The 27548-nt window shown below is 40.2% G+C and overlaps 1 protein-coding gene across 1 annotated transcript; it reads left to right on the top strand.

Moving 5' to 3' along the window:
* The first annotated feature begins 1027 nt into the window (after window positions 1-1027).
* Window positions 1028-22574, top strand: LOC139468175 (uncharacterized). Its single transcript, XM_071249974.1, has 17 exons — window positions 1028-1177; window positions 7669-7761; window positions 9272-9441; window positions 11333-11506; window positions 11636-11798; window positions 12186-12327; window positions 12428-12556; window positions 12892-12974; window positions 13420-13602; window positions 13899-14080; window positions 14246-14390; window positions 15265-15636; window positions 15875-16183; window positions 18306-18479; window positions 18883-19073; window positions 19356-19533; window positions 21804-22574. The coding sequence occupies exons 1-17, from the start codon at window positions 1120-1122 to the stop codon at window positions 21896-21898; spliced, it is 2841 nt and encodes a 946-aa protein (XP_071106075.1). The 5' UTR covers window positions 1028-1119; the 3' UTR covers window positions 21899-22574.
* Window positions 22575-27548: the final 4974 nt, after the last annotated feature.

The following is a 27548-nucleotide window of genomic DNA, read 5'->3' as shown; positions in this document are numbered from 1 at the left end:
GAACCTTTGTCAGGTATTCTGAACAGTGCTACCACTAATCATACATATAATGAATTCATTAACTGAGCATCAAGTGAATGACGACAAATACACACAAGTGTAGGGTTATACGAGAAAACGTGGATGACAACAAGGGAGTAGTAATCGTATCATCGACGCAATCCGAAAAGGCTTTCACTGCATGGATACTCTTTTATTATTAAACTATAACAATCATATAACTATTTCCAAATGACGACATCCGATGAGCTTGTTTTTGTCTTTTTGTTTAGGCTGAAGAAATTAATTAACATGCGCCCTTTGTCGAAATCTTTGTAGATCACGGTTAACCAATCAGTGTTGCAGACAGTAGCCCAGTCTCTTGTCGCGCTCAGTTGCGTTGCGTATCATCCGGGTACTCACGGGGGAAAAACAATAACAAAGGCAACCACCAGTCCCGGGGAATTGCTTTAGACCAGCGCCACTTTAACCCGCTGCTATTCCCCGCCAACGGAATCGCAATTAAATTTGTGCTTGAAGATTTTGTTGTTTTAAAAACATCGCCACCAACATTCATTTGTTTTGTTTTGTTTTGTTATATTAAGTAGAATGACATGTTGTAAGTTATTCAGAACGTTTTGAATTTATTACAGCACTTACAACATATACGCCGACCTACTGCTGCATACTGTATGCATTATCATGTCAAAGCACGTCTGCTCCGAGTACTTGAACACGGATAGTACGACGTACGTACACTTCCTGGTTTCCGCGTAAGAGCAAATAGAAGCTTTAATGAGCTTTAACCCTAAACACACACTCACACCTGAATAAAATATTCAGATGTCACATACGTCGCATAAACAAAAACAATTGCCTTCGAACGCAAATGAAAGTTGGTCATGGTGTATGAACACATGACCAAAACCCGTTCTAGCTCGAAAGTTACGCTCCAGTACATAAGCCATCGTTCCATGCCCGAACCAGTTACCTCCCTTATTAATAGTGATGACGTAGGTTTTAGCAGTCGCGTGGTGCAGCGCCCTTTACTGGTCGCCTTGTCGAGCGGAGCAGACGACAATTGTTGTTGACTTGAGTTTAGGTTAGTTCCGGGATCCCATACCTCGAGAAGGGATCAACATGGATGCCCTGTGGTTGATGTCGCTGTTATATCTAACTCATGCAGTGATGTGTGAAGGTAAGGTCATAGTTTCAATAATGATAATGGTTAAGTTTGTTTACTATAATCATAATAATGTGTAAATATCTCAGTTCAATGTGGTGGTTCACCAGCAACTGTCACTAGCCTTTCAAGGGGCTACAACAAGTCAGCATTGGGGTACAGTGCTCAACCAATACAGTGTATTGAGGTCGCCATTTGTCATAACACACTTTCACGTTTTCACATCTACGTTTTCTTCCGGTTTATGTTGCTATACGATATGTTTATGTAGAGCAATCGAGGATATGTCACACCAAAGGTGAGTGTTTACTTCAGGTTATTTTCATTTGTTACATTTCTCCTATTTCACGAACGATCGTTAACCGCCTTACTTTCAATATTTTTGTGTATAATAGCTAATATTTGCTGTGCATTGCGTAAACGCCGAATGAACTGTTTAGGTTTGATATCATATAACGGTTTGTGTTGGACATACAAACCCGTTATTCCAAACACTGTGTCCCTCTATTGTGTAGGTTCTTTGTTCCATGTCACTGGATCGAAATACGATCCTCAAACAGTATAAGCTACCGTACCGTATCCCTCAGCACGACTCCCGGTGGACGTTACAAACATGTATGTTATCATCCCCGACCTTAGCACGACTCTCGGTGGACGTTACAAACATGTATGTTATCATCCCCGACCTTAGCACGACTCTTGGTGGACGTTACAAACATGTATGTTATCATTCCTGACCTCAGCACGACTCTCGGTGGACGTTACAATCATGTATGTTATCATTCTTGACCTCAGCATGACTCTTGGTGGACGTTACAAACATGTATGTTATCATCCCCGACCTTAGCACGACTCTCGGTGGACGTTACAAACATGTATGTTATCATTCCAGACCTCAGCACGACTCTTGGTGGACGCTACACACATGTATGTTATCATTCCTGACCTCAGCACGACTCTTGGTGGACGTTACAATCATGCATGTTATCATCCCCGACATCAGCACGACTCTTGGTGGACGTTACAAACATGTATGTTATCATTCCTGACCTCAGCACGACTCTTGGTGGACGTTACAAACCTGTATGTTATCATTCCCAACTCAGCACGACTCTTGGTGGACGTTACAAACCTGTATGTTATCATTCCTGACCTCAGCACGACTCTTGGTGGACGTTACAAACATGTATGTTATCATCCCCGACCTTAGCACGACTCTTGGTGGACGTTACAAACATGTATGTTATCATTCCTGACCTCAGCACGACTCTTGGTGGACGTTACAAACCTGTATGTTATCATTCCTGACCTCAGCACGACTCTTGGTGGACGTTACAAACCTGTATGTTATCATTCCTGACCTCAGCACGACTCTTGGTGGACGTTACAAACCTGTATGTTATCATTCCTGACCTCAGCACGACTCTTGGTGGACGTTACAAACATGTATGTTATCATCCCCGACCTTAGCACGACTCTCGGTGGACGTTACAAACATGTATGTTATCATCCCCAACCTTAGCACGACTCTCGGTGGACGTTACAAACATGTATGTTATCATCCCCGACCTTAGCACGACTCTTGGTGGACGTTACAATCATGTATGTTATCATCCACGACCTCAGCACGACTCTAGGTATACGTTACAAACATGTATGTTATCATCCCCGACCTCAGCACGACTCTCGGTGGACGTTACAAACATGTATGTTATCATTCTTACCCTCAGCACGACTCTTGGTGGACGTTACAAACATGTACGTTATCATTCTTACCCTCAGCACGACTCTTGGTGGACGTTACAAACATGTATGTTGTTATTCTTAACTTCTTTTGATTATCTATGCACACCAGTATCTATTATGCGTTTTTAGCAATATAAATCATTCATTACCGGTATAATATTATATGCTGTACTTGAACATAAATCATCAGATACATGTCAGACAGATTTGTTTGCTGTGTTGAGAGGCGCTATATTCACTCCGGCCTCTTACTTCACTGTACCAAGAATGTTGCGTCAAATACCCCCGAACTTGATAGCTGTCGTTTGTGTATTTTAGGTCTTAGGATATATTGCAACACTTAAGACATATTACCTATTACCTATTACATTAACTATCTTTAGATGTATGACATGTTAGAAATTCGCGCCTACTTTACCCATGAATGCACATACATATATTGGTAAATGATACAAAAAATCATCAAAATACCACACATTTCATGAATACAGTGTGCATCTAAATCGCGCAGAGTGACCAGCACCCATACCTTGTCGTATATAACGTGTGTATTGTGTGACTTTGCTGTTGTGGAATGCGTAGTTGTACCTTTTAATCTATGTCACTTCGGGGACACCAGAAATGGTTCACACATTGTACCCATGTGGATTCGAATTCGAGTAGATTTTATAGGTTGGTCGGGGCATGACTGTATATACGTCCGTGGACAGGGTTTCGAGAAAAACAACATAGTTAAGTGATTTAATGTTATTACATAACCAAATAAAACACATCATTAGGGGTATTGTTTCTTTCACTTAGAACATGCAACTCTACTTAATAAGCTTCAAGACAATATTTCTGTTGCTTATACATGTTCATATGAGTGGACAAAGGACATAAAATTATACTGAGTAAGTATTGGACAGAGGAAAATGAACGGTACATCACATGATGGCATTATGACATCACGAATGAGCCACAAGCTTAATAACTTGTGTAACCTCTGTACAATAGGTGTGACCCTCATCCTCATACCACGTGCGTGCATATGCAATTTATACAAATGTTTCAAATACTTTGGTATAAAGTGAATAGTGCAGAGAGTTCAAGAAATGTACAAACAATATATGAGAGAAGTATAAATAATTGTGAGTACATCAGTACTGGTACCATACATACGGGAGCTGCATGCCTCGCCACACTATACGGATAAAGAACGAAGTGTGATGAACTCTGTGAATCTGGTCCTCGGTACTTTGGAAATCCTACCTTCCAGGCGTTTATGGACGTTAGGAACGTTTATTTACAGATATACAAGGTCACATAACTCATTGCCTGGGTCTTGTTCATCCGAATCTGGGTGGGTTCTTTTTATGGAATGAGAACTTGCTTTTGGGAAATGAAAACGTCTTTACTTGTGGTTTTAAAATATAAACTAGATCAGTTAATCGTCACATTTTCATTACTCATTTATCTCTTGTTTAAGTTCATTTGATGTGTTGAGCGCAAACAGACCCTTACTGGTCCAAGTCGCCCTAAAAGTCAAATACCATACCATATTATATCTTGTTTGTCCGGGTATAAAGCAATCTCTCAATACACATCTCCAGCTCACTGACCGCCACGCTTCCCCGAGTTATCACAAACCTGGCGCTTGGCACCGACCCAGAGAACATCTCTTTTGATGTCACTGGGATTGAATTGCAACAATCCCCGTTACTGTGGTAGAGCCTTACTGTGCCAGGGGATCTTCGGATTGATTATTTGCAGATGTTATTGTTGTTCCCTAAAGGCGAAGTTAAACTTGCTGACGGCAATGTCAGCCGTGACGTCACGGAGGTGTTGGAGATAGCTTATAGTGCTAGTGCTCAGATCAGTCTGTCCCACATAGTGATCTTGTAAATTGTGCTAGTGCTCAGATCAGTCTGTCCCACATAGTGATCTTGTAAATTGTGCTAGTGCTCAGATCAGTCTGTCCCACATAGTGATCTTGTAAATTGTGCTAGTGCTCAGATCAGTCTGTCCCACATAGTGATCTTGTAAATTGTGCTAGTGCTCAGATCAGTCTGTCCCACATAGTGATCTTGTAAATTGTGCTAGTGCTCAGATCAGTCTGTCCCACATAGTGATCTTGTAAATTGTGCTAGTGCTCAGATCAGTCTGTCCCACATAGTGATCTTGTAAATTGTGCTAGTGCTCAGATCAGTCTGTCCCACATAGTGATCTTGTAAATTGTGCTAGTGCTCAGATCAGTCTGTCCCACATAGTGATCTTGTAAATTGTGCTAGTGCTCAGATCAGTCTGTCCCACATAGTGATCTTGTAAATTGTGCTAGTGCTCAGATCAGTCTGTCCCACATAGTGATCTTGTAAATTGTGCTAGTGCTCAGATCAGTCTGTCCCACATAGTGAACACAAAGGGGACTGTGAATTGAATACCAAAATAACTCTGGAGGAAGTGAGTCAAGCAAAATGGGGAAAATCACCGGGTTTTGATAATGTACCTGTAGATGTTTTAAAGAATGAGGGGCGGTCGGGTAGCCTAGTGGTTTAAGCGTTCGCTCGTCACGCCGAAGGCCAGGGTTCGATTTCCGATATGGGTACAATGTGTGAAGCCCATTTCTGGTGTCCCCCGTAATATTGCTGAAATATTGCTAAAAGCGACGTAAAACCATACTCTCACTTTTAAGAAATGACGTGTATTTACTTCCTACATAGACTATTTTCCACGTGTTTTGAGACATGTTACGTACCCTCCAGCTGAGCCAAGGGTATTGTAACTCCTTTCCCTAAATCCGGTGCAGACGGCCCCAGCGACCCCCTGTCGTACCGAGGTATCACTCTGGCCAATGCGTCATACAAGCCCTACTGTATGGTGTCCTGAACAATAGACTAACTAAGTATGCAGAAGAAAATGAACGTATTCACGACTACCAATACGCTTTCAGGAAAGGACGTTCAACTACTGAACACATATCTAGTTTGACTTCGATTGTCGAAAGTCGCAAGTCTCTACGGAAATCTACATTTACAGCCTTTATGGGTTTAAAAACAAGCCTATGACTGTATCGACAGAAGTTTATTATGAAGTAAATTTAAGGACATTGTGTCAGTGGAAATATATTTAAAGGTGTTATGTCACTTTATAAAAATGTTAAAAGCTCTGTACGGGTAAATGGTTTTTATACTCCATGGTTTCGTGTAAAATGGGGTTTGAAACAGAACTGTTTGTGATCTCCCTTGCTTTTTATTTTGTATGTTAATGATCTTATTACCAATTTGTCCATGGGTGTAAGGTTGGTATTTTAGCATGACGATGATATTGTTTTAATCGCTGAAAGCGAATGTGAGCTTAATGTTATGCTCGATTGTCTGCATAACTGGTGTGTATCAAACAAAATGATTATATACAATGCCAAATCTAAAGTTTTGGGCCGTTTCGCTTCGGTTGCTAGAACCATTGTTTTATTTACATCTGGAGATTTTGCATTGGGGATTGTAGATTGTAATAATTTTTCAGGTTTACCCTTTTTCACAGAACACTTAGATTATGGCCGTATGGCAAAAGCTGTGGCATGTTCGGCAAACAGACCGCTAGGCCTATTTATAACAAAATATAACTGGGTGGTCTCGTTCTATGGTATGGGCTACTGTTGAATATGGTGTTGCAGTTTGGGGCACTTATAATTTTTCTTCTATTAATGCTGTGCATAATTGTACCATGCGTTTCTGTTTATGCTTACGCAAGTATGCGACCTTATAATGGTGTTATCGGTGATGTGGGTTAATCAGTGAAGTGTGTCGAGATTTTATAGACGCTTATGTAAATCAGATGGTAATAGAGCAGCTGCCTTTCTTTTTGAGTAATGATTTAGCAATGAAGAAAAAACGAAATTGGAATTATAGAGTTCATGTCAAACTTTGTGATCTTAGTTTTGCTCATTTAAAAAACCTAAACGTTGATCATCATATCCCTTATGTTGTATCACAAATTACTGATGTTATTTACAAAAGATATGTACATAAATGGACACATGAAGTCTCGCAAGCAGGTAGTAAAACTGGAAGAGGTGGCAAAAAACTTTTCTACTTTGAAATATGAATTTGTTTTTTGAATTTTATGTAAATTGTAACATGTCTAGTCCGTATAAAAGGGCACTGGCCCTTTTTAGACGTGGTGTAGCTCCCCTAAGAGTTGAAACTGGAAGATATGATGGATGTCCTTTATCTGAAAGAATTTGTTTGAGGTTTTATGTCCGTTAACGATAAAGATAAGGTTCATTCTATACTTTTATACCCTGAACTGTGCTTTTTAACCACCAAAACCTGCCATAATATCTTTAGAAATACGTGATGCCAATTTGTGTATTCATACGTAATATATATTTTATTGTCATTGTTTACGGGTTTATCTAATACCCTTAGTTCATAGTTTGTTTTGTTGTATGCATAATAGTCTCTCGGAATTCCGCATGGATCAAATGTCAAATGTTGACTTGAGAGCCTATTAAAATATTTGTCTATCTGTCTATGATGTCACTTGGATTGAATTGCTACAAACGTCGTTACTGAGATAAAGAAACTTGTATTTATGGTTGTCTATGGTAGAGCCTTACTGTGCCATGGGATCTTTGGGTTGATTATTTGAAGATGTTATTGTTGTTTCTCTAAAGGCACTCTTGAATTTCCCTTTTCAAGACACTGTTAAGATATGTCTGTGTATTCTTCCACACATGTATAACGTGGAGTGATAAGAGCACTGGCATGTGATTGTTTCAGATGTTCTGTTCGAGTCTGGCAAGAGACTGATCGTGGTCGACCCAGCCACCGTCGAGGGTGGCGCTTCTGAATATGAGGACCCAAAGGACACTGGTACGTCCAGTCTGTTATCTTCACAATGCTTTTATATTTGTCACTTCATTGCTAGATCACCGTGTATTGAATGACATTTATTTGTTACTTGCATGCGTTTTGGAACCCTCTAAAATTGAAAAAAAGTGTATTTATTGTAGTACGTACACCCTATGTAATCATGGGACATGTGCAATCAATATGTTGTCTGCTTTACGACTGTAGCTCAGATGTTGCTTGATCAAGGTTACAACATTCAAGGCTTACAAAAAGTTTTATGGTAGACATGTGGAGGACATTTCCAAATTTGACGCATCAGTGGGACAAAGATTATGTAAAAATGAATTTTGTTGTTCTTACTAATACTGATATGACAAGCAAGCGTTTTCCAATCGCTGTTGTCAACTTCAACTTCTTGTTTTCCTAAAACTACTCTACGGCAGTACAAGATCTTGGTGAACAACGAAAGCAAGTTGATGAATCAAGACAGCAGAGGCTACCATCAATGAACCTAGATAGTTTCTTAAGCTCACTTATGTTATTAATGAATAATAGGTCCTTGTATTTTGAGGTGTGTATAAATTTCTAATAAATCATAGCCTTATATTTCAAAGGCATAAAGTATAATAAGTGCAACAATGGCATCGAAATCACTTTAAAGGCAGTCAATGGGTAAGTTAATATTTCTGGATCGTTTCACTGAACATTTCTTTCGTAGACTTATATCGTTCATTGCAATTTAAAATCTCCGATTTGTATCGCGGGATTATCATAGATTTACATAAGAATCATTTAGGCCACAGTCACCAACGGCATATGATAGATTTGCAGACTGCACGTACACAGGATTGTAATATCAGTCTATGGTGTGTTTGCATCCAACTTCCATTTGTAACAGTACAGATAGAATGAGTCACGTGACTTTTCCAAGCTTGTCGGGTCTTCACCAAATAACACTGCGTCATATGCATATAGTAATATAAGAACTTTTAAGGATATGAGAAGAAATATCTTTTGTACACACTTCGCATTCACACCTTTACTGGTGTCTTTCGTAATGTGGTGTTCAAAATCAATACACATACCATAATTCTGTTTGACATGTTATATTACTAACTTGTATGGTAGAAATATAAATGTAAGGATTTGTACATCTGACAACATTTTTGCCACTACTCCTTGACAGGTGGCATGGGATAATCATGCACGGTGTAGCACGGACCACTAGCACTCTCTTACAAGATTCTTTAGTTTGTTTGTTTTGCTTGTTGTTGCTTAACGCCGCACGCAGCAATATTCCAGCTCTATGGCGGCGGTCTGTAAATGATTGAGTCTGCACCAGACAATCCACGGGTTGACATCAGGGGCATCGATCTACGCAATTGGGATACGATGACATTCAGCACGCAAGTCAGCAAGCCTGACCACCCGATCCAGTCGCCTCTTACGACAAGCATCAGTTGCTGAAGATGAATTCTAACCCGGATGTTCACGGGTGATTATTATGTAAACAATGTTTGTCTTCTTGTAGGGTCCAAACTGTTTAATAGTTCCCAAGACAACAATGACAAGAAGAGAATGTCCCTATTGGTGATGATCTACAAGTTCCGTTCCAAGAGTTCAAAGTACTTCCGCGCGCATCCTGTTTTTGTCAGCTGTCTGCAGCAAATCCTGAACGATCTCCAAAACGAGGACACACCGGTGAGCACCTTGAAACATCGCAACAGTTCACAAACGATCTATAGGACTGATTGTGTGAACAGGGGCCGTGGCAGTTCTATTTGCTATGGCAGGGAAGGGTGTTGCAAAAGGCAGGAACATGCCGCCGACCTAATTCGTAGACTTGTATCAGTACTTTACACCGTCGGAATGTTGTTAGATAAGCAAATATGAATTCATTACGTTATTAGCAAACAGTATTACGGAATCAATAATGTTGATTTGCAACTAATGTTATTTGATAGTAATATGTGTGATATGGTGGTAATTATATTGTTAAAAATACTCAGTCTACTTACAACATGTGTAGGTCGGGTACGTAGAACAAATTTTCACTTTTATCAAAAGGTATATCTTTTAAATAATAGTCAAGATAAAAACTACAACGACGTTTATTTCTTTGATGATAACTGGATATAAGTCGTGATATTATCAGCGGACTTCGCGGTGAGCTGATACATATCGCGGATGTTTGCGTGATAGAAATATGTGTGGACCTATTAAAGCAACCAGGGCCCCGTTCCACAAAGCGACCGTAGTGCTAAGACGATCGTAACTCCCATACTTTAACATAGACTTGCGACTGTGGTAGCGCTTCGTTAGCTTTGTAGGACAGGTCCCAGAAGCGTAAAGTAAAACTTTAACTCTCTGATTGCTGCTCATTACATGCCATTTATGCTCAAAGCGCTACACAATTATTACCCCGGTCAATGAATCAGTGTGCACTCAACAATCATGCTCAGTTCCCTGGGGAGAACAGAACCCATGCTGCCTGTGAGGCGCTAGAATGTTAACCACATTGCCATTTCATCCTACCGGGTACCCATTTACCTGATGTGTGACCTGTGCGCTGTGCATAGGACCACTTGCTGCCCGCAGTTCATTTACAGTGTCTCCATCTTCGTTGCAGCATCCCTTCCACCTATAGTCCGTCATCATCATTTTGGCACCTGTTTTTTTCACAATTATTTTCCATTAAATAATTCCCGCGTCGAAAGTTGCTTATTATCGAATACTTGTTTTGTAATATTTCATGTCCGAATAAAAATATTTGCTTCATTGTTTACATGTAGTTTTGTAACCATTGACATGGCCCTGTATTGGGGGGGAGGGGGGGCAGACGATTTACCGTCTCACAACAATAACAGAATGTATGTCGTGTTTATTATCACTTCTTTGTATTGTTTGATAGGCCTTTCTTAAAAGTTGACGGATGACAAAGTTAATGGATAACAACGAGTGGGACTTGTTTATCGTTCACTAAAACACTGCAGGGAGTATGGTTTTAAACAACTCATGGACCAATCTCGGACAAGTCCCTCCGTGAACAGCGGGGGGTTGGGAGTGATGTTGATAAATTTGGGTGGTCTTTCCCGCATATTCTCATAGTTTGCACGTCGTTTTTCTGTACCTTTTCTCCCAATACCGATTGTCGTATCTCTCCAACTTTTGGAGCGATCGTTCGGCAATTGTGTTTATCTACGTTGCCCAGCTACATCTAAGAGGAACAACCCACAAGACACCCCCCTGTCACTAATAGCGTCGTCCAATTTACCACGTCAGCAAATTGTTGAATCTCCAGGAATGACGTCTTGGTAGAACAATGCTTTATCGTGAAATAAACCACGCTTCGTTCTTCATCATTATTTGTGATTTATCTTATATTATAATGTGATAGCGATGTTTTGGTATAGATACGTTGCTAAATTGCAGTATAATATCAAAGTTGTTACCCACGCTTTGTAGTCTATGCATCAGTAGGCTGTAAGATGTTCTCATTGCTCTGTTAATGTAAGATAATGTCATGTTTCTCGTTTAGGAGGATATCTCTAGTGGCTACAAGACTAAAACCGATGTCATGTTTCTCTTTTAGGCGCAGATCTCTAGTGGCTACAAGACTAAGACCGACGTTGGGGGAAGCACCTCCATACAAGACCTGTATGCCCGGGCTGGCACTGGAGCCTACCTCAAGTTCAAGGATGGGGTCAATGGTGATGTGAAGAAAATCGCCAAGGCAGCGCTTAAACACTGTCCGGTCATTTTCGAGGTATAAATTTGTTTCAGTAGAAATTCCTCAAATATGTCTCAGAGATTTCCTTTCAAAATAATCGTCTGTAAACCTTTATTTGACTATCCCCATTTTTATGTGTTTGACACTGTACTATGATCGATACAGCGTATTCAGCGAGATATCGGCATCATCATGACGGCCACAGGGATGCATATTCACATGACAGGAGCTGACGATCCACAGCCACATTTCAGTGCCGAGTCCGGCTTCGAGATGAACACTGCAAGCTTTGAAGCGTGGGCGCTGGCCTCGATCAATGAGGGATTAGGTCTGTAAATTATGTATACTGCCCTCCGTAACTTAAAAGTCAAGCTGGCATAACGTGTCAAAAACGCAGGAAATAACACACCGCTTGCATCGATGTTGCAGTTGTCAGTCCAATAGTTTAGGGCGTGTATAAATCAGTGATGGCCTCTGTCGAAGGATTATACCGTCCAACACTTACTCCACGAGCTTTGTTTATATATTATTTTGGTCGCAAACTTTGATAACGGCTGAAGAAACAAACGTAGATATCAAGGAGTATCCTAAATAATAAGTACATTGCCATCTAATGAGGCCTATATAGGTAGAAGCTGAAACCATAAGCATTGCCATGAGTACCCGAGGATACACGAGTCATACTATCAATTGTGATTTCATCCTCCACGAATAGACCCCCTCCAGTCCCCCGATTGCAGTAAGTTCCTGGGTCTGGACAGCGGTCAGATCCACCCCAGTGACGTGACCACACCCGAGGAACTGGTTGGAGTGGTAGACCAACCTATCACTAGAGACACTCCAGAAGACTTCATCAAGTAAGTGTAGCGGGTTAAATGCTGTACCTAGCTGAAGTTATACAACTAATGCAGGTGTTTGAGATGATGTTTTCTTTTTACCCCTTGCCCCGTGTTTCAGACTGGTCCAGTATCAAGGCAGCAATGTGGTGTTCCCCAACCCTGAGGGGGCTGCAGGCTGGTGTGGGAAGGAGGACATCACCTGTGTAGACTGCACAGCCTCCCCAGCAGGCAACCATGTCTCCAAAAGGTGAGCCACAGATATGATGGTTACATGCTGCTGCAGTGACCCTAATACGTAGCGACCATCTAGTAATCCCTTTGATGTATGGATATGTATATTTGCTGAGGCTGATTACTGCATCAACTAGATGTGTGTTTTAAATCGTAGGAACTAATGTATTACTGAATAGTCAGCTATGGGCGAGACATGTTTTTTAAAAAAAAATGTGAACGAGGTACTTTTGCAGGTCCAATTCTTCTTGATCATACTGTGACGAGGATTGAAATTTGTCAAACACACTTTGTCCAACTTGTACCACCAGAGTGTTGAGTGTTTAAGAACCTTTTGCGTGTATTTACCAGATGCGCCAATCGCCTGATGAGTGCCCGCATGTACAACTTCGTGCGTGTGCTGCAGAAACTCACCAGGGACAACATCAGTGGAAGTGAGTGACGTCACACCTTATAAGAAAGACTGTTACATAAATCAAGATTAAGGATATCGGGTCACCTTGCGGGAACAACTTTTAATAAGTTACATGCATTGATGAAATATCTAATTGCTCAATAACCGCTGCCTAACGTTCACAATAAAAAGTTAAGACATGTGCCCGCGATATGTTTTTATGTGCACAGACATAGCTTCAGCAGATTCAATCTAGCAAATTAAAGTTACTTTAGTGAGAAAAATTACGTCTTAAATATCGACTGTTTTAAAATATTATATGACAAAGAGATTATTGACCTTGTGCTTTTCCGCGTCGTAAATATAATATATGATAGACACTGATAATGGTCTTTGAATATGGTCCATGCTATATATGTTGATAAAGAGTTCATTAAACAGGACGGTCATGGTGTTCATTTTCATAATATCACTTTCCACCACAGGCAAATTGAAGGTAACGAAGGCATATGTCGAACCATACGCTGGACAAACTGACTATTCGGCCACATCGCTTCATGTAGAAGGGAGGCAAGTGACTCTTCAGCTGGACACTGGCGCCACGGCTGGATTGAAGACTGTTACCAAATTAGCCCAATGCATAGGGGTGGATTTCATTAAGCACAATGGTAATCATATTTCAGTGTATATCAAGAGTATCGACGTGTCCCCTAAAGAATTATCCACCTACCAACCATTGACCCTTGTTACAGCAACCGTTTTCTCCCAGTATCGCATCTTAATGCCGCCACCGAACTTCATTGAATTGGGTTGATGCTAGTTTGCTACATTAACATATAGAAAGCAAAGGGAAATTGGCAAAATCGCGACAACTTTTTGGCTTGTACCGTAACTGGATCGACAGACACAAATATAGAATACCAAACCACCTGTGACATATGTTTATGAGTCTACCTCGATTCAGGCGACCACGTGGTTCTTGCTGTGAGGAAGATGAAGGGTTATAAAGCACAGAAGGTAGACTTCCAGCAGGCGATGATCTTGGCTGTCGAACCGCCACACAGTAAGGTCGGCGACTACAGTCTCCCAGAGCAGTTTGACGAGTCGGAATTGGATGACTATCCATTGTTTGACTCTAATGGACAGGTCAGACGATATAAATCTGTATATTCAGAAACCTATATAGATTGTTTTCATATGAAATTATTCATTGTCGAATATCTTAATATTTTTTTAAATATAATAAAACATAGCAACTCTCTTTCTAAAATAAGGTTATTTAGATGATAAAGTAGAATATCTCATTTTCAGGAGGACGACTTGCTGGCTGAGGATACCGCTCTGGGGCAGTTCACGTCCAGTGACCCAGAGTTCCGCTACTTGCGTCTTAACCCGCTCATCACCAAGTGCTATTCTCTGCTGCTCCACCAACACAACAAGTGGAACGCCGAGGGAGGTAGAACTTAAAACTCCTTACTTTCAAACAACGGAACTTACTATTCAGCCAAAAATGATTATTCACGTTACATATTTCTTAACATGAAACATGATTATCAGTAATCAGATTTCGAGTCACATCTTATACATAAATAGAAGTTGCTAATAGTGCTACACTCGTTTTAGTCATTATGTGAAGATAATTTTGACTGGTACATTTGAGTGATCAGAACAAGAACACAAATGGTTATATTTGGCGATCGAGGATATTCCGTGAAAGCGACTCAGGCTATGTGTTGAACTACATGGAACATGTAAACAACATGATGGTAACTTATGTAGGTTGAACTCTCGTTCCAGCAGAGTGACGTTGTTATCTGACTGTGTATATATTTTGACAATCAAAATATGCTTCATATATTCGCCTGGTTGCTGTTCATCCCAGTCGGCCAGTGGGGACAGTATTTACTGCACATGTGTGGGTATAAATAGTATCACTATATTTGATGTTGACTTCCACCTGAAAGAACAGGATAGATAGAGTCCGTCAGTTGTCACGGGTCACAAGGTATTCTTTCAGTCCACAAATGCATTTCTGGTAGCTCATGGAACCTTCACGATCCGGGTTAGAATTGATCTTCAGTAATCCATGTTTGTCGTAAGAGGCGACTAACGGGCTCAGTAACTTGGTTGATGCATGTCATCCTATCCCTATTGCATACATTGATGTTCATGTTATCAGTCCCTGGATTGTCTGGTCTGGACTCGTTTAATGATAGAGGGTCGTCATATATCGGATGGTGGAATATTTCTGTTTGTGGCGTTAAACAACAAACATATATGAACTCCCGTAAAGATGGTATGATACTATAATGTAACGCATTGTGGCCCAGATCCAGCAACAGATATTGACGTTGTCCGCGGTTTCATCTCCACTAAGGAGCAGCAACTCACTATAGACCCATTCGACCAGCGCTACAACACCTTCATCCTCGGCCTGGCCATGGAGGTCAAGTACAACTCGTCACAAAACCCCAACGGTCACACCTTACCACAGCTTGCCCAGGCCGTAGTGGACACATGTGCGCCCGTGTTCGCCGAAGGCCGCCAAGAGATGGGGATGGGGCTGTACGCTGATAGGGTGTTTGTGGACATGAGGGACGAGTTTGATGTTTGGACAGATAATGTCAACCTAATACCCCATGATTTCGGCAGCCTGGGTGTGTACAAGGCAGAGCTGAAGATACGTTTTGATGCCTCTAAAGGTCAGTTTCGTTTAAACATACACTTGTGGGTTTTGTACCAATGACCATCAACATAATTATTGTACAACCATTCATTCATAATTATACAGCGATTACCAAATGGATGACACAATTAATAAACCAAAGCTAAAACCCGACACTAATTTAAGATCAATCAACCAGTGGACAATGTTTAATAAGTATATACTATAAATACACCAACTATACTTCAATTGTGATGACAACGTCCAACTTTTAGAGAACAGAATAGTGGACCCCGATGACATTGAAGAGGCTAAGAAATCGGCCAACGTTCCCTACAGGCAATCCCCCCTCTTCCGTCACACACCCCCACCCCATGTAATCCGACGACGACGCGCTGCCCCCGACCCTGACGACTGTGTGCCAAAGACTGACACGTCTTTCTGTGGCAAAACGAAGCAGTTCCGAGACAAAGAAATAGAGTACATCTGGACTGAGGTGATGCGCAAGTACCACTACCATGACAGGGATGAGGTGAGGCAGGCCCTGGAGCTGTGCATGGGGCAGTGTGGAACATGTATGGAAGGTAAGCACACAGGTGTATAGCAGGAGACTGTCCCTCCCGAAGGTGTCCATATTTACTCCAGCCGTTTTGTGACAAATATGGGGTCAGTTGTGTACTTTGTGATGAAAGCATGAAACTTCACACAGTTATAGGTTGCCATTCCAAATATTTTATGATATGGGGCCACGCAAAATCATCCAATAGAGAAATTGAATTCTAGTAAATGCAGTTCGTGTAACTAAATATATTATGAAAAATGAACATTGTCTGTAAATTACATGATTGGATACATAATATTTAGTTTGATTCAGGTAATCTAAAGTATGAAAAAATATGCATTACTTTAAAGTGGTGTACATTGTGTCATCTACACCTAGCTCTGCACCCCGTCACTCACTTACAACTCCATCTCACAAGTTATTGGCTAGACTTATAAGCTTGTGGTAGTGTATTCGACAAAGGCTCATAGCCATGTGCTACTGATCTTACCCATCGCAGGTCATGTTATAATGGTCATGAACAGATTATATGCGCTTCATCCTGTTACATTCTCTACGCAGTACTTCAGGATCAACATATTTCCGGTCCATAATGCTGAGTACCAAACACATTAAATCCACTCCAGAACATAGCACATACCCTTCTTTATTGTGTAACGTCACTAAACATTAATTAATACTCACACAATGTATTAAGGATTAACAACATTTTAGACTGTGACTTTCACTAAAGATGACTGCCAATTGTGTACGGCGCAATCTATAAAATAAACCTTTGTTAATAAACAGATACAAACATATTCTAATCACCAACCAACTGTGTAATCTAAACTGTACTAAAATCATACGGAAATAATAGGTTTTTGACGTGCCTTTCCCAGTTTCCATATCTCCCATGACATGTAGATTTCAGCATGACCTACCATTGTTAGTTGATAAGTTCTAAGCCTTACATAGCAGAAATTGGGTATTTATGAAATCAGTTGTTGTGGACATTACTAGCCAGAGAGGTATATCCAAACAAAACAAAACTTGGGCAAATTGAGCAAATTGTTTCGCTGTGTCAAGTCAGTAACAAGCAGGGCGTCTGTGACCTGCTTGGAAAATGGACAAAATGAGGAACGTGTAGTGATCAAGAACTTGCATAAAGGGGGCTTAAGAAAGCCACCCATGAAGATATGAATATACAAGGGACTGATGCCCCTTTCTATGCCACCGTAAAGAGGTGGGGAGCAGAGTTTAAACGTGGCAGGGAGAGCTTCAAAGGTGACCCTGTCCTGGAAGGCCTTTGACGTCAGCAACACCTGAAATGATCCAGAGAATCCACGATGATGGTGATAGGACTAGCGTCAGTTAGATAGTTCAGAAGGTATTTCCCAGAAGAGATTACATCCCATTACTAAAGAAAAGTTGGCAATGAAGAAAGTATCAGTCCGTTGGACTCCAAAGCTTCTGACATCTGAAAATGTAGCTATAACTGAAGCTTATCCAGAAAAGTTCTAGCAACGATTTGTGACTTTCGGTGAAACCTGTGTTCACCGACTGAATCCAAGACATAATCAAAACAGTTGAAGCATTTGGCATAACCAAAGAAGACAAAGACTGTCCCTCAGCTGGAAAGGTTATGGCCTCCGTGTTCTGAAATGACGATGGTGTCATCATGATGGACTATCTTCCAAAAAGCTAGACAAAAAACAGAGATCATATTATGCTGCTCTTTTGAAGCAATTAAGGAATAAAGGCTAAGAGTAGTGGAAAGCTGAGAAAAAGGTATGCTCTTCCACCATGACAATGCACCATGACAAATCAGTCATTGCCATGGCTGTAATTTCCACGAGTATGGCTTTGAACTCATATGTGAATGTGGAAGGGGATTATGAGGAAAAATAAATCATTTTAATGTCTTTGGGTCAGGTCTGTCTATGCGATGTGAGACTCAGAACATATCAATCACCCTTCGTGACATTGGTTTGGGTATATCCTATGGCGTATCTTATCCAAAATTGAATGCCCCTAAAGAACTATGCTATATTAAGTGGATATCTACCTCATTCCCCATGATCATTTTCTTGACAATATGCTGTATTTCCACAACCACACCTTTAATGATGCAACTATAGATGTATATACATTATGCGTCACAGGAAGTGTATACGAGAGTAAACTGGAGCACTGTGATAACTTCTTACACTGGGTTCCCTTCGGCCTCATGAACGACAACACCATCTCCAACTTCTTCCCCCGTGATAACACCGAGTTGAGACGCTACGCCAGTCAGGAACACAGTATCGAGGATGCGGAACTATTTCACCTCGTCAGTAAGTGCATGTACTCATGGAAGTTTGGATAAGCAGTTTAACACCACAAAATATGCTATGTATGCGTATATTTTTTCCTGAACTAGGTGACCACTAGCTAGCTTACCACACATTTGGACTGTACAGCTGACACCCTTATTATATTATATACACTGACACACTATGATAACGCATAGAGCTTTTTTCGGGATAATGTTTTCAGACATGTAACAAATGTTAATGAACTAGTGAATGCTTGAAATGCAACATATGTACGTGTGTTGGGACCGTTGTCTGTGGTCAACTGTTTGGTGTTTCTGGAAGCGGACAAGAAAATGAGAACACATATCTTCATTAAAATTCACTGTCATTACAGAATATCTTAAAGATGATTTATATGAAATCAGTGGTATTTTTTATCTAGTCAGCTCTGCTGAAGCAGTGTTCCGGCCTGACCCAAAGCAAAGTGTAGAACAAGAGCTGTACCCTCAGGCCGAGAACCCCAGCCCTGTGATGATGCTTCTACACCGCCTGTATGCCATCCATGCCACCGGCAAGGTCAAGTTCTGGGTGTACGATGACACAGACATCTCCTCGCTCAGAGAGCCGCTTCAGGTTTGCAATTGTCAACCGTTTTCATAATACAGCCGATGGTGCAAGTAGAATGTTTTGGGGATAAAACACGTTTCTCCCTCACTCATACGCTCAGAGAAGGTAAAATGAGCATAAACATCCAAATTCAACCATTATAAGTTGTCAGACTGTTGGTTGATAATGGTAATGCTGTACCAAAAGAATGTGGCGGATGTGGAGGTGCACCTGTCTGGCCCAGGCAGCAAGGATGTTGTCTTGTCGGACTGACTGTGTGTTGTACAGTTGATGGGTTGTCTGTTACAGGTTGTAATGCTGTACAACAAGAACGTGACGAGTGTGGAAGTGTACGTGTCCAGCCCAGGCAGCAAGGATGCTGTGAGTGCTGCTGTTGAGAACATGATCCTGGAGTGGTCCACTAACGGCTACCCAGCAGTCACCAGGGAGTTCATAGCTCCATACACACTCATGGACCTTCCGAAGTGTAAGTCAAGTTATTCAATGTTAAATGGGAAAAGGAATTATCAAAACTAGTGCTCACATACTATAGCTCATCTGGATATGTAGTCAACAGTTTAAAATGTTAAATAAAATGTGACAAAACACATTTCCATGATCTTAAATCTCCATAGTATGATTCTGACTATATCGTGAACATGCGTTTAGGCACCCATCACATGCAAAGACAAGTCAAATGTTTTACACGGAAACATATGGTAGAAGTCAAAATAGGGAATTGCATCAGACATCATTTTGTCACTTATGTGTCAAATTTGGAAATGTCCTCCTCATGTCTGCCATAAATAAATTGAAAAGCTTTGCTGGGGTCTTGAATGCTGTAACCTTGATTAAAAAAAAGTGAGCAAGATTTGTGTGAAGCTCTTTGAAATCTAAGAACAAGCATGCTCAATTGTAGCTCAAAAGTGGAGAAAGTAGACAAAGGCTGGAGCCTCTGGAATATTGCTAGACATAAAGGGAAAGTTAAATATTGGAAAGTTAGTCTTGTCATACATTCTTGTTTTGTCACTCAGAATCTTTATGCATACATCTGAATATGAAGCAGGTGAGGTTTCACTGGTCTCTTTTATTCTTATATCAGGTGTCTAAGTTGGTGGAAGGGACCTGGTTATTTGACCGTTATTGAACAATATCAGATATCATTGATATACCTGAAGCTTAAGTTAAACTTCAAATCCCTTGTTATTGATTTTACCAATCCCAGCAGAAATTCTGATTCATATGCAGAAAGGAACAGATCAGCAAGAAAGGGAGCACAGTTGGTACCCATGGGTATGCCCACTTCTTGCTCATATATCTTTTCCCTTAATTCCACATGGATGTTATCAATGAGGAAGTCCAGCATTTCACACATTGTTGTTTTTTTCAGTCAACTTCAGATGGCATTTACTTTCCTTTTCAATAACCTGTCCTGAACCTCTGCATGGAGGTGTAAATATGCCCCTGGTCACCATGTTTAGTAACAAAATACCTATTGATCAAGTAACGCAGATTATTATTAGTTTATTGTGTGGGAAAGTGGTGTACAAAGTTGAAAAATGAAATGTTCTGACATAATTGAACTTGGATCTTTTCAAAGATTGCAAACATTGGAGCAAATCCTTTGAGGTTTTCAGAATTTACATGGTATGAATTCCCCTTGTCTTAATTTTGTTTTTGAGAATACAAAGAAAGTCCTCCCACAATTGCATTAAGGATTGTGGTTAATCTTTGACACAGGGATTTGGTGGAACAGTTTCAGTACCCAGCAATATATCTCTCTTTGTGCCGATTTTATGGAGCTTTGGCATCCAGTACAAAAGAGGAATAGACATGAATTCAGGTCAATAGGTGCTGGTATGGATTTGTGGATTAATCTTCGGTTAACATACTGACCTTATATGTATCATTATTTAACATGTCACTTCTTACCAAGTTCTTTAATCAAAACATTATTGTAGTGATGCTTTCATATAATTGTTATGTTATTTGAGGCCTTGTCGGTGGGAAAAAACTAAAATATTTTCATGTAGGGCAGCAAGACAGGCTTTAAAGAAGTGTTGTCAGTATTGCTATTCATATATTTTCTGCATAAATACTGACGCCAAAAGTATAAACAAATCAATAGGACAAGTATCTTAATTTCCACAATGTTTCTAAATCTGCAAGAATGAATGTATTTTTTAGTACATTATTTGCAACACACAGTTACATTTTCGTTACACAAACTCTGGAACTTATATATCTTCTTATGAGAATATGGTATTTTCTAATAGTACATAGAATGCTTTCAATGTTTTATAAAAACATAGTAAAATCCCAATGTTTTGAAAACAGAATGTCATCATCAGGAGAAACATACTTTCCTCAGACTGGCATTTTAAGAGATGTTTTTGGGCAAAAAAATGCTTCAATGATCAAGTGGTTCAGTGTTGATCGTACCAAACAATGCATTTTGAGAGAATTCAGGAGCATGATCCGAAGTGCAAAGATCAAATCATGGTCAAAATTTAAAATATCACAAAAAGCAGAACATATATGTTGAGACCCACATTTAACTACACATGTACCGAATTTCATTATAGTTTGAACAAATATTACCGGTAAGATAACATGACTGACTTTTTGACTTCTAGCATTTGGTGTGGGACATTCTTAACTGTAGATACTGTTCATGTTTGTAACCTGACTGTACTTAAATGTCTGGGGTGTAGTTTTATAGAGAAGTTATCTTGCGGTTGGCGGTTGTTGTTGCAGATGTGGCAAAACGAGATGTGGACATTGCTATCCGTGAAGATCTGATTGAGCGCTACACCAACAGAGAGAAGAGGTGGGTGAACATGGAGCTGTAGGAACCATGCTTCCAACATTCATCTGCTACAGTCCACACTCTACAGTTCAACCACTTCAATCTGCCGTACAAACATACAACCCGTCCTTGAATGGTATATTTTTGTGAGTAACACTCACTCACTCACTCACTCACAGCGGTGCAGCATGCAACCAACAATGAAACATTTAGAAAGGAGAGACCTTCCTTAAAACACCTCTCTTTGAAGTCCATGCACTTTCTTCATTAATGGCCACCACACAATCTCAACTGAACTACATCTAACCCACCTGTCATCTGTGAAGCAGGTAGACTATCTCAGTATCTGTGATAAAAGTTTTTGTATCAACAATATTCTTGTAATATACCTGTGTATGTGAAAAAACTGATATTCTACACAATGACTCAATAACCATGCTTTATGTCTGTCAATCTTCAAAATACTAGAGAAGCATTTTTATACAAATATTTCACATAGATGTAGGATGTAAGATTTTTTCCATTTTCATTCAAATACAAAAAGTATCTAGAGAAGATTAAATAATAATATGATGTAAGCATAAAGTGGATTCTGGTCTATGTCTAAGTTGTAATAGCAAGATGCTTTAGTTTTTTTACCATCTTTATTCAGTAAATATTTTGTATCTAGACTTTTCATACTTTGTATACATTTCTTAATAAACTGAAATTGTGCTGTGTATGGGTGTTGTTACTTTGATATGAATGATAATGAAGATCTATACTATGATCACAAGCCATTGCTCACTAGTTTGGGGAATCTTCATCAAAGAAATTATGTTGAGTGCAGAAAAAAGACCAATGATTGCAAGTACATATAAATAACACTGTATGATGACAGCATTCCAACTAAAAAAAGCTGTATCTTGTCTCAAACAGTTGTGATTTGTACAAATTGCTGTGAGAATTGCTACAAGTATCATGTTTACCATGTATGTCACCTGAAATATATCAAGGTAGCATATATAACATTTCTCACCTCACAATCCAACATACCAGCAGTATATCAAGGAAGAAAGTACATTTATCACCTCACAATCAAACATACCAGCAATATATCAAGGAAGCAAGTACATTTATCACCTCACAATCAAACATACCAGCAGTATATCAAGGAAGCAAGTACATTTATCACCTCACAATCAAACATACCAGCAGTATATCAAGGTAGCAAGTACATTCATCACCTCACAATGAAACATACCAGCAGTATAACAACACGTGTCGGCCTGACGTTGATTAATGAACAATTTGCATACTCGTATATGCAAGGGACCGACGTATGGTTCTCAGTAGGAAGTGACAACTTGGAGACGATGGCTTGCGGTATATACAGTTTTACTTTATACATGTAGATATATACATACAAAAGACACTATGTGCCAGGTCAGCACATAGTGGTTGTGGTTGTTTCGGTGCCCCGGAGCACCCAGCCTAACCCTAGCTAGGCTAAGGGTAAGACCTTTCTTTTCTCTCTTTTCTCCTACCTCAATCTCTCTGGACCAAGGCTTATATTGCCAAGGTCACCTGACATTTAGTAAGTAATAAATATAAATGTAAACAGTAAATCATCAGTGACATACTTGCACATCCTGTTCAGGATGGCAGACGGTCCATGTACACAAAAATGGGGATTAACAAATAGAATTAGCATCTTATAAATAACAGCAATTAAGTGTTTCAAGGCATATAGATGTCATGGCTCCAGGGTAATGAGCCTTTGCAATCAAATGTTCTTCAGACAATGGATGTCGTAAATCAGTCGCTATGACAACTATATCAAGGTAGCAAGTACATTCATCACCTCACAATCCATCATACCAGCAGTATATCAAGAAGGTAGCATGTACAATTCTCACCTCACAATCCAACATACCAGCAGTATATCAAGAAGGTAGCATGTACAATTCTCACGTTACAATTCAACATACCAGCAGTATATCAAGGTATCAAGTACATTTCAAACATCACAATCCAACATACCAGCAGTATATCAAGGAAGCAAGTACATTTATCACCTCACAATCCAACATACCAGCAGTATATCAAGGTAGCATGTACATTTCAAACCTCACAATCCAACATACAAGCAGTATATCAAGGAAGCAAGTACATTTATCACCTCACAATCCAACATACCAGCAGTATATCAAGGTAGCAAGTACATTTCAAACCTCACAATCCAACATACCAGCAATATATCAAGGTAGCAAGTACATTTCAAACCTCACAATCCAACATACCAGCAACAATAAAACCTAGAACACAGTACAAGTGAGATAAAATAGGATTCCTTCATAGACTCTTAAGAATAAAAGATTGGCAACACGGCTTGAGAATTTTATCTATTTTTTATTCAACTTGAGGCATAATTGACAAGAGGACATTTTGTTTGGACATGATGTTAGCAGCAAGGTCAGTGTGGCATTTGAAACCAGGCCTGCAGTCAGTCTACGTTCTGCTGTCTGTGTTATGGGTAGTCAGTCTACGTTCTGCTGTTTGTGTAATGGGTAGTCAGTCTACGTTCTGCTGTTTGTGTAATGGGTAGTCAGTCTACGTTCTGCTGTTTGTGTAATGGGTAGTCAGTCTACGTTCTGCTGTCTGTGTAATGGGTAGTCAGTCTACGTTCTGCTGTCTGTGTAATGGGTAGTCAGTCTACGTTCTGCTGTCTGTGTTATGGGTAGTCAGTCTACGTTCTGCTGTCTGTGTTATGAGTAGTCAGTCTACGTTCTGCTGTTTGTGTAATGGGTAGTCAGTCTACGTTCAGCTGTCTGTGTAATGGGTAGTCAGTCTAGGTTCTGCTGTCTGCGTAATGGGTAGTCAGTCTACGTTCTGCTGTCTGTGTAATGGGTAGTCAGTCTACGTTCTGCTGTCTGTGTAATGGGTAGTCAGTCTACGTCCTGCTGTCTGCGTAATGGGTAGTCAGTCTACGTTCCGCTGTCTGCGTAATGGGTAGTCAGTCTACGTTCTGCTGTCTGTGTAATGGGTAGTCAGTCTACGTTCTGCTGTCTGCGTAATGGGTAGTCAGTCTACTTACGCTGTCTGCGTAATGGGTAGTCAGTCTATGTTCTGCTGTTTGTGTAATGGGTAGTCAGTCTACGTTCCGCTGTCTGTGTAATGGGTAGTCAGTCTACGTTCTGCTGTTTGTGTAATGGGTAGTCAGTCTACATTCTGCTGTTTCTGTAATGGGTAGTCAGTCTACGTTCTGCTGTTTGTGTAATGGTTAGTCAGCCTACGTTCCGCTGTTTGAGTAATGGGTAGTCAGTCTACGTTCCGCTGTCTGTGTAATGGGTAGTCAGTCTACGTTCCGCTGTTTCTGTAATGGGTAGTCAGTCTACGCTCCGCTGTCTGTGTAATGGGTAGTCAGTCTACGTTCTGCTGTTTGTGTAATGGGTAGTCAGTCTACGTTCTGCTGTTTGTGTAATGGGTAGTCAGTCTACGTTCTGCTGTTTCTGTAATGGGTAGTCAGTCTACGTTCTGCTGTTTGTGTATTGGGTAGTCAGTCTACGTTCTGCTGTTTGTATAATGGGTAGTCAGTCTACGTTCTGCTGTCTATGTAATGGGTAGTAAGTCTACGTTCCGCTGTCTATGTAATGGGTAGTCACTCTACGTTCCGCTGTCTGTGTAATGGGTAGTCAGTCTACGTTCTGCTGTTTGTGTAATGGGTAGTCAGTCTACGTTCCGCTGTCTGTGTAATTGGTAGTCAGTCTACGTTCCGCTGTCTGCGTAATGGGTAGTCAGTCTAGGTTCTGCTGTCTGCGTAATGGGTAGTCAGTCTACGTTCCGCTGTCTGCGTAATGGGTAGTCAGTCTACGTTCTGCTGTTTGTGTAATGGGTAGTCAGTCTACGTTCTGCTGTTTGTGTAATGGGGAGTCAGCCTATGTTCCGCTGTTTGTGTTATTGGTGGACAGTCTACCGTCCGCTGTCTGTGTAATGGGTAGTCAGTCTACCGTCCGCTGTCTGTGTAATGGGTAGTCATTTTACGTTCCGCTGTCTGTGTAATGGGTAACCAGCCGCAAGTTGATGTATCTGGCCTTGGTAACAATACTCATCAAGCTGTGACATATAATCAATTGTCTGACCATGATAACAATGCCATGTCTTCACAAATTTGTCCATATCACCTACTCACAAGATTTGGATATCTTGTAGATCTTCATTTTAGTTTCTCCTTCTATCATGTCTACAGCAACACAAAATGGAATAGACGGTAAAAACTCCTCACAGTCCTCACAGAACCAGAAGTAAACAATGGAACAAAAAAAGAAATTCTAAATAGCTACTTAAAAATTATTTACTCAGTCCCTGTTCGATTCAAATCTTCATGAAACATGAACATTTGAACATTACCACAAACATATCATGGTCACAGTTCCTGTAGGATTAGCCTAATAAGCCTATGTTGACACGATGGACTGGAAATATCTCCTTTTCAGAATAATTTCATTTGTTTGTTGTTATTTGTTTGTCCAGCTATATCTGCATATTCCAGCAGTCTGTAAATAATTGAGTCTGGATCAGACAATCCAGTGACTGACATGAGAATTGATCGACACATTTGGGGATATGATGATGTGCATCATCCAAGTCAGTGAATCAGACTCTTGAGTAGCCAATTACAACAAGCATGGGTTGCTGAAAATCAATTAACCCGGATCTTCACAGGTGTTTTCAGAATTAACGATGCTTGCAATATAATAAACAATCTACAAGACATGAAAACTTAAAAATGTGAAAGACCCATCTACATGAATCATCATCATTTATCATCACTGTGACCAACATCAATACAGTGCTGCCTCATTTATACTTACACTTGCGTCATTTCACAATTCGTCCGTACAAACAAATTTCCGTATAACTGAAACCAGCTTCTTACTTGAAGAGTTACTTCCCTTCAATTATGCAACTCATGACAGATGACAGAGCAAACAGATACATCCACTCAATCTTTATTCAAGACATACACGTTTCAAAAAATCTGTCATGGAAGTTTGAACTTTACCACATTTTGAGGTTTGAATTTTAAACAAAAATTCCTAATTGTCCAGATCGCCTGTGTTCTCGTAATATGTAATCAAGGTTCGCTGGTTACGCTGGTTGACAGGCCATACTCACAGTTTGAAGTCACAACTTTGAGCTCTGACCTCCACAGACACCATATTTATCGAATGGGATTACACGTACAATAAACAATCTCATCTCAAACGTAACTCAGTGTCACTTGGTTAATTGACCTCTCACGAATCAAAGGATTACCTCCAGCGGAAGTGTATTGTCTGGGTAAGTGAGACAATTTTGTGTGCACTTCAGTGTTTTGTGTATGAAAATGACCATTCGGTTCCGGAAACTGAATCTCCGTATATACGGGTAAATTTATATAGTAATTATTTCGTTTTTATAGTAATTATTTCGTCCGGGAACCGAGGTTTCCGGGTATCTGAAGTCTGTATAAGTGGGGCATGACTGTATTCAGTTTTGATCAAGAACATCACTTACATGACCTTTATCATAAGCAGTAAAGAACATTGTGTACATAATCCTTATCATGACTGTCAAAGAACATCACTTACGTTTCTTTATCATCACCAGTAAAGAACATTGTGTACATAATCCTTATCATGACTGTCAAAGAACATCACTTACATGTTCCT

This window comes from Haliotis cracherodii, unplaced genomic scaffold (genome assembly GCF_022045235.1).
Source record: "Haliotis cracherodii isolate W230 unplaced genomic scaffold, xgHalCrac1.p SCAF_2, whole genome shotgun sequence".
Classification (NCBI taxonomy): Eukaryota; Metazoa; Mollusca; class Gastropoda; order Lepetellida; family Haliotidae; genus Haliotis; species Haliotis cracherodii.
The sequence above is the reverse complement of the archived record's forward strand: the minus strand, read 5'-3'. Positions and strand labels throughout refer to the sequence as shown.

Coding starts and splice junctions, on each gene's coding strand:
- LOC139468175 (XM_071249974.1), top strand. CDS start 1,120: ATGGATGCCCTGTGGTTGATGTCGCTGTTATATCTAACTCATGCAGTG. Junction 14,081..14,245: donor TGTTTGACTCTAATGGACAG/GTCAGACGATAT, acceptor TCTCATTTTCAG/GAGGACGACTTGCTGGCTGA. Junction 14,391..15,264: donor CAAGTGGAACGCCGAGGGAG/GTAGAACTTAAA, acceptor ATTGTGGCCCAG/ATCCAGCAACAGATATTGAC.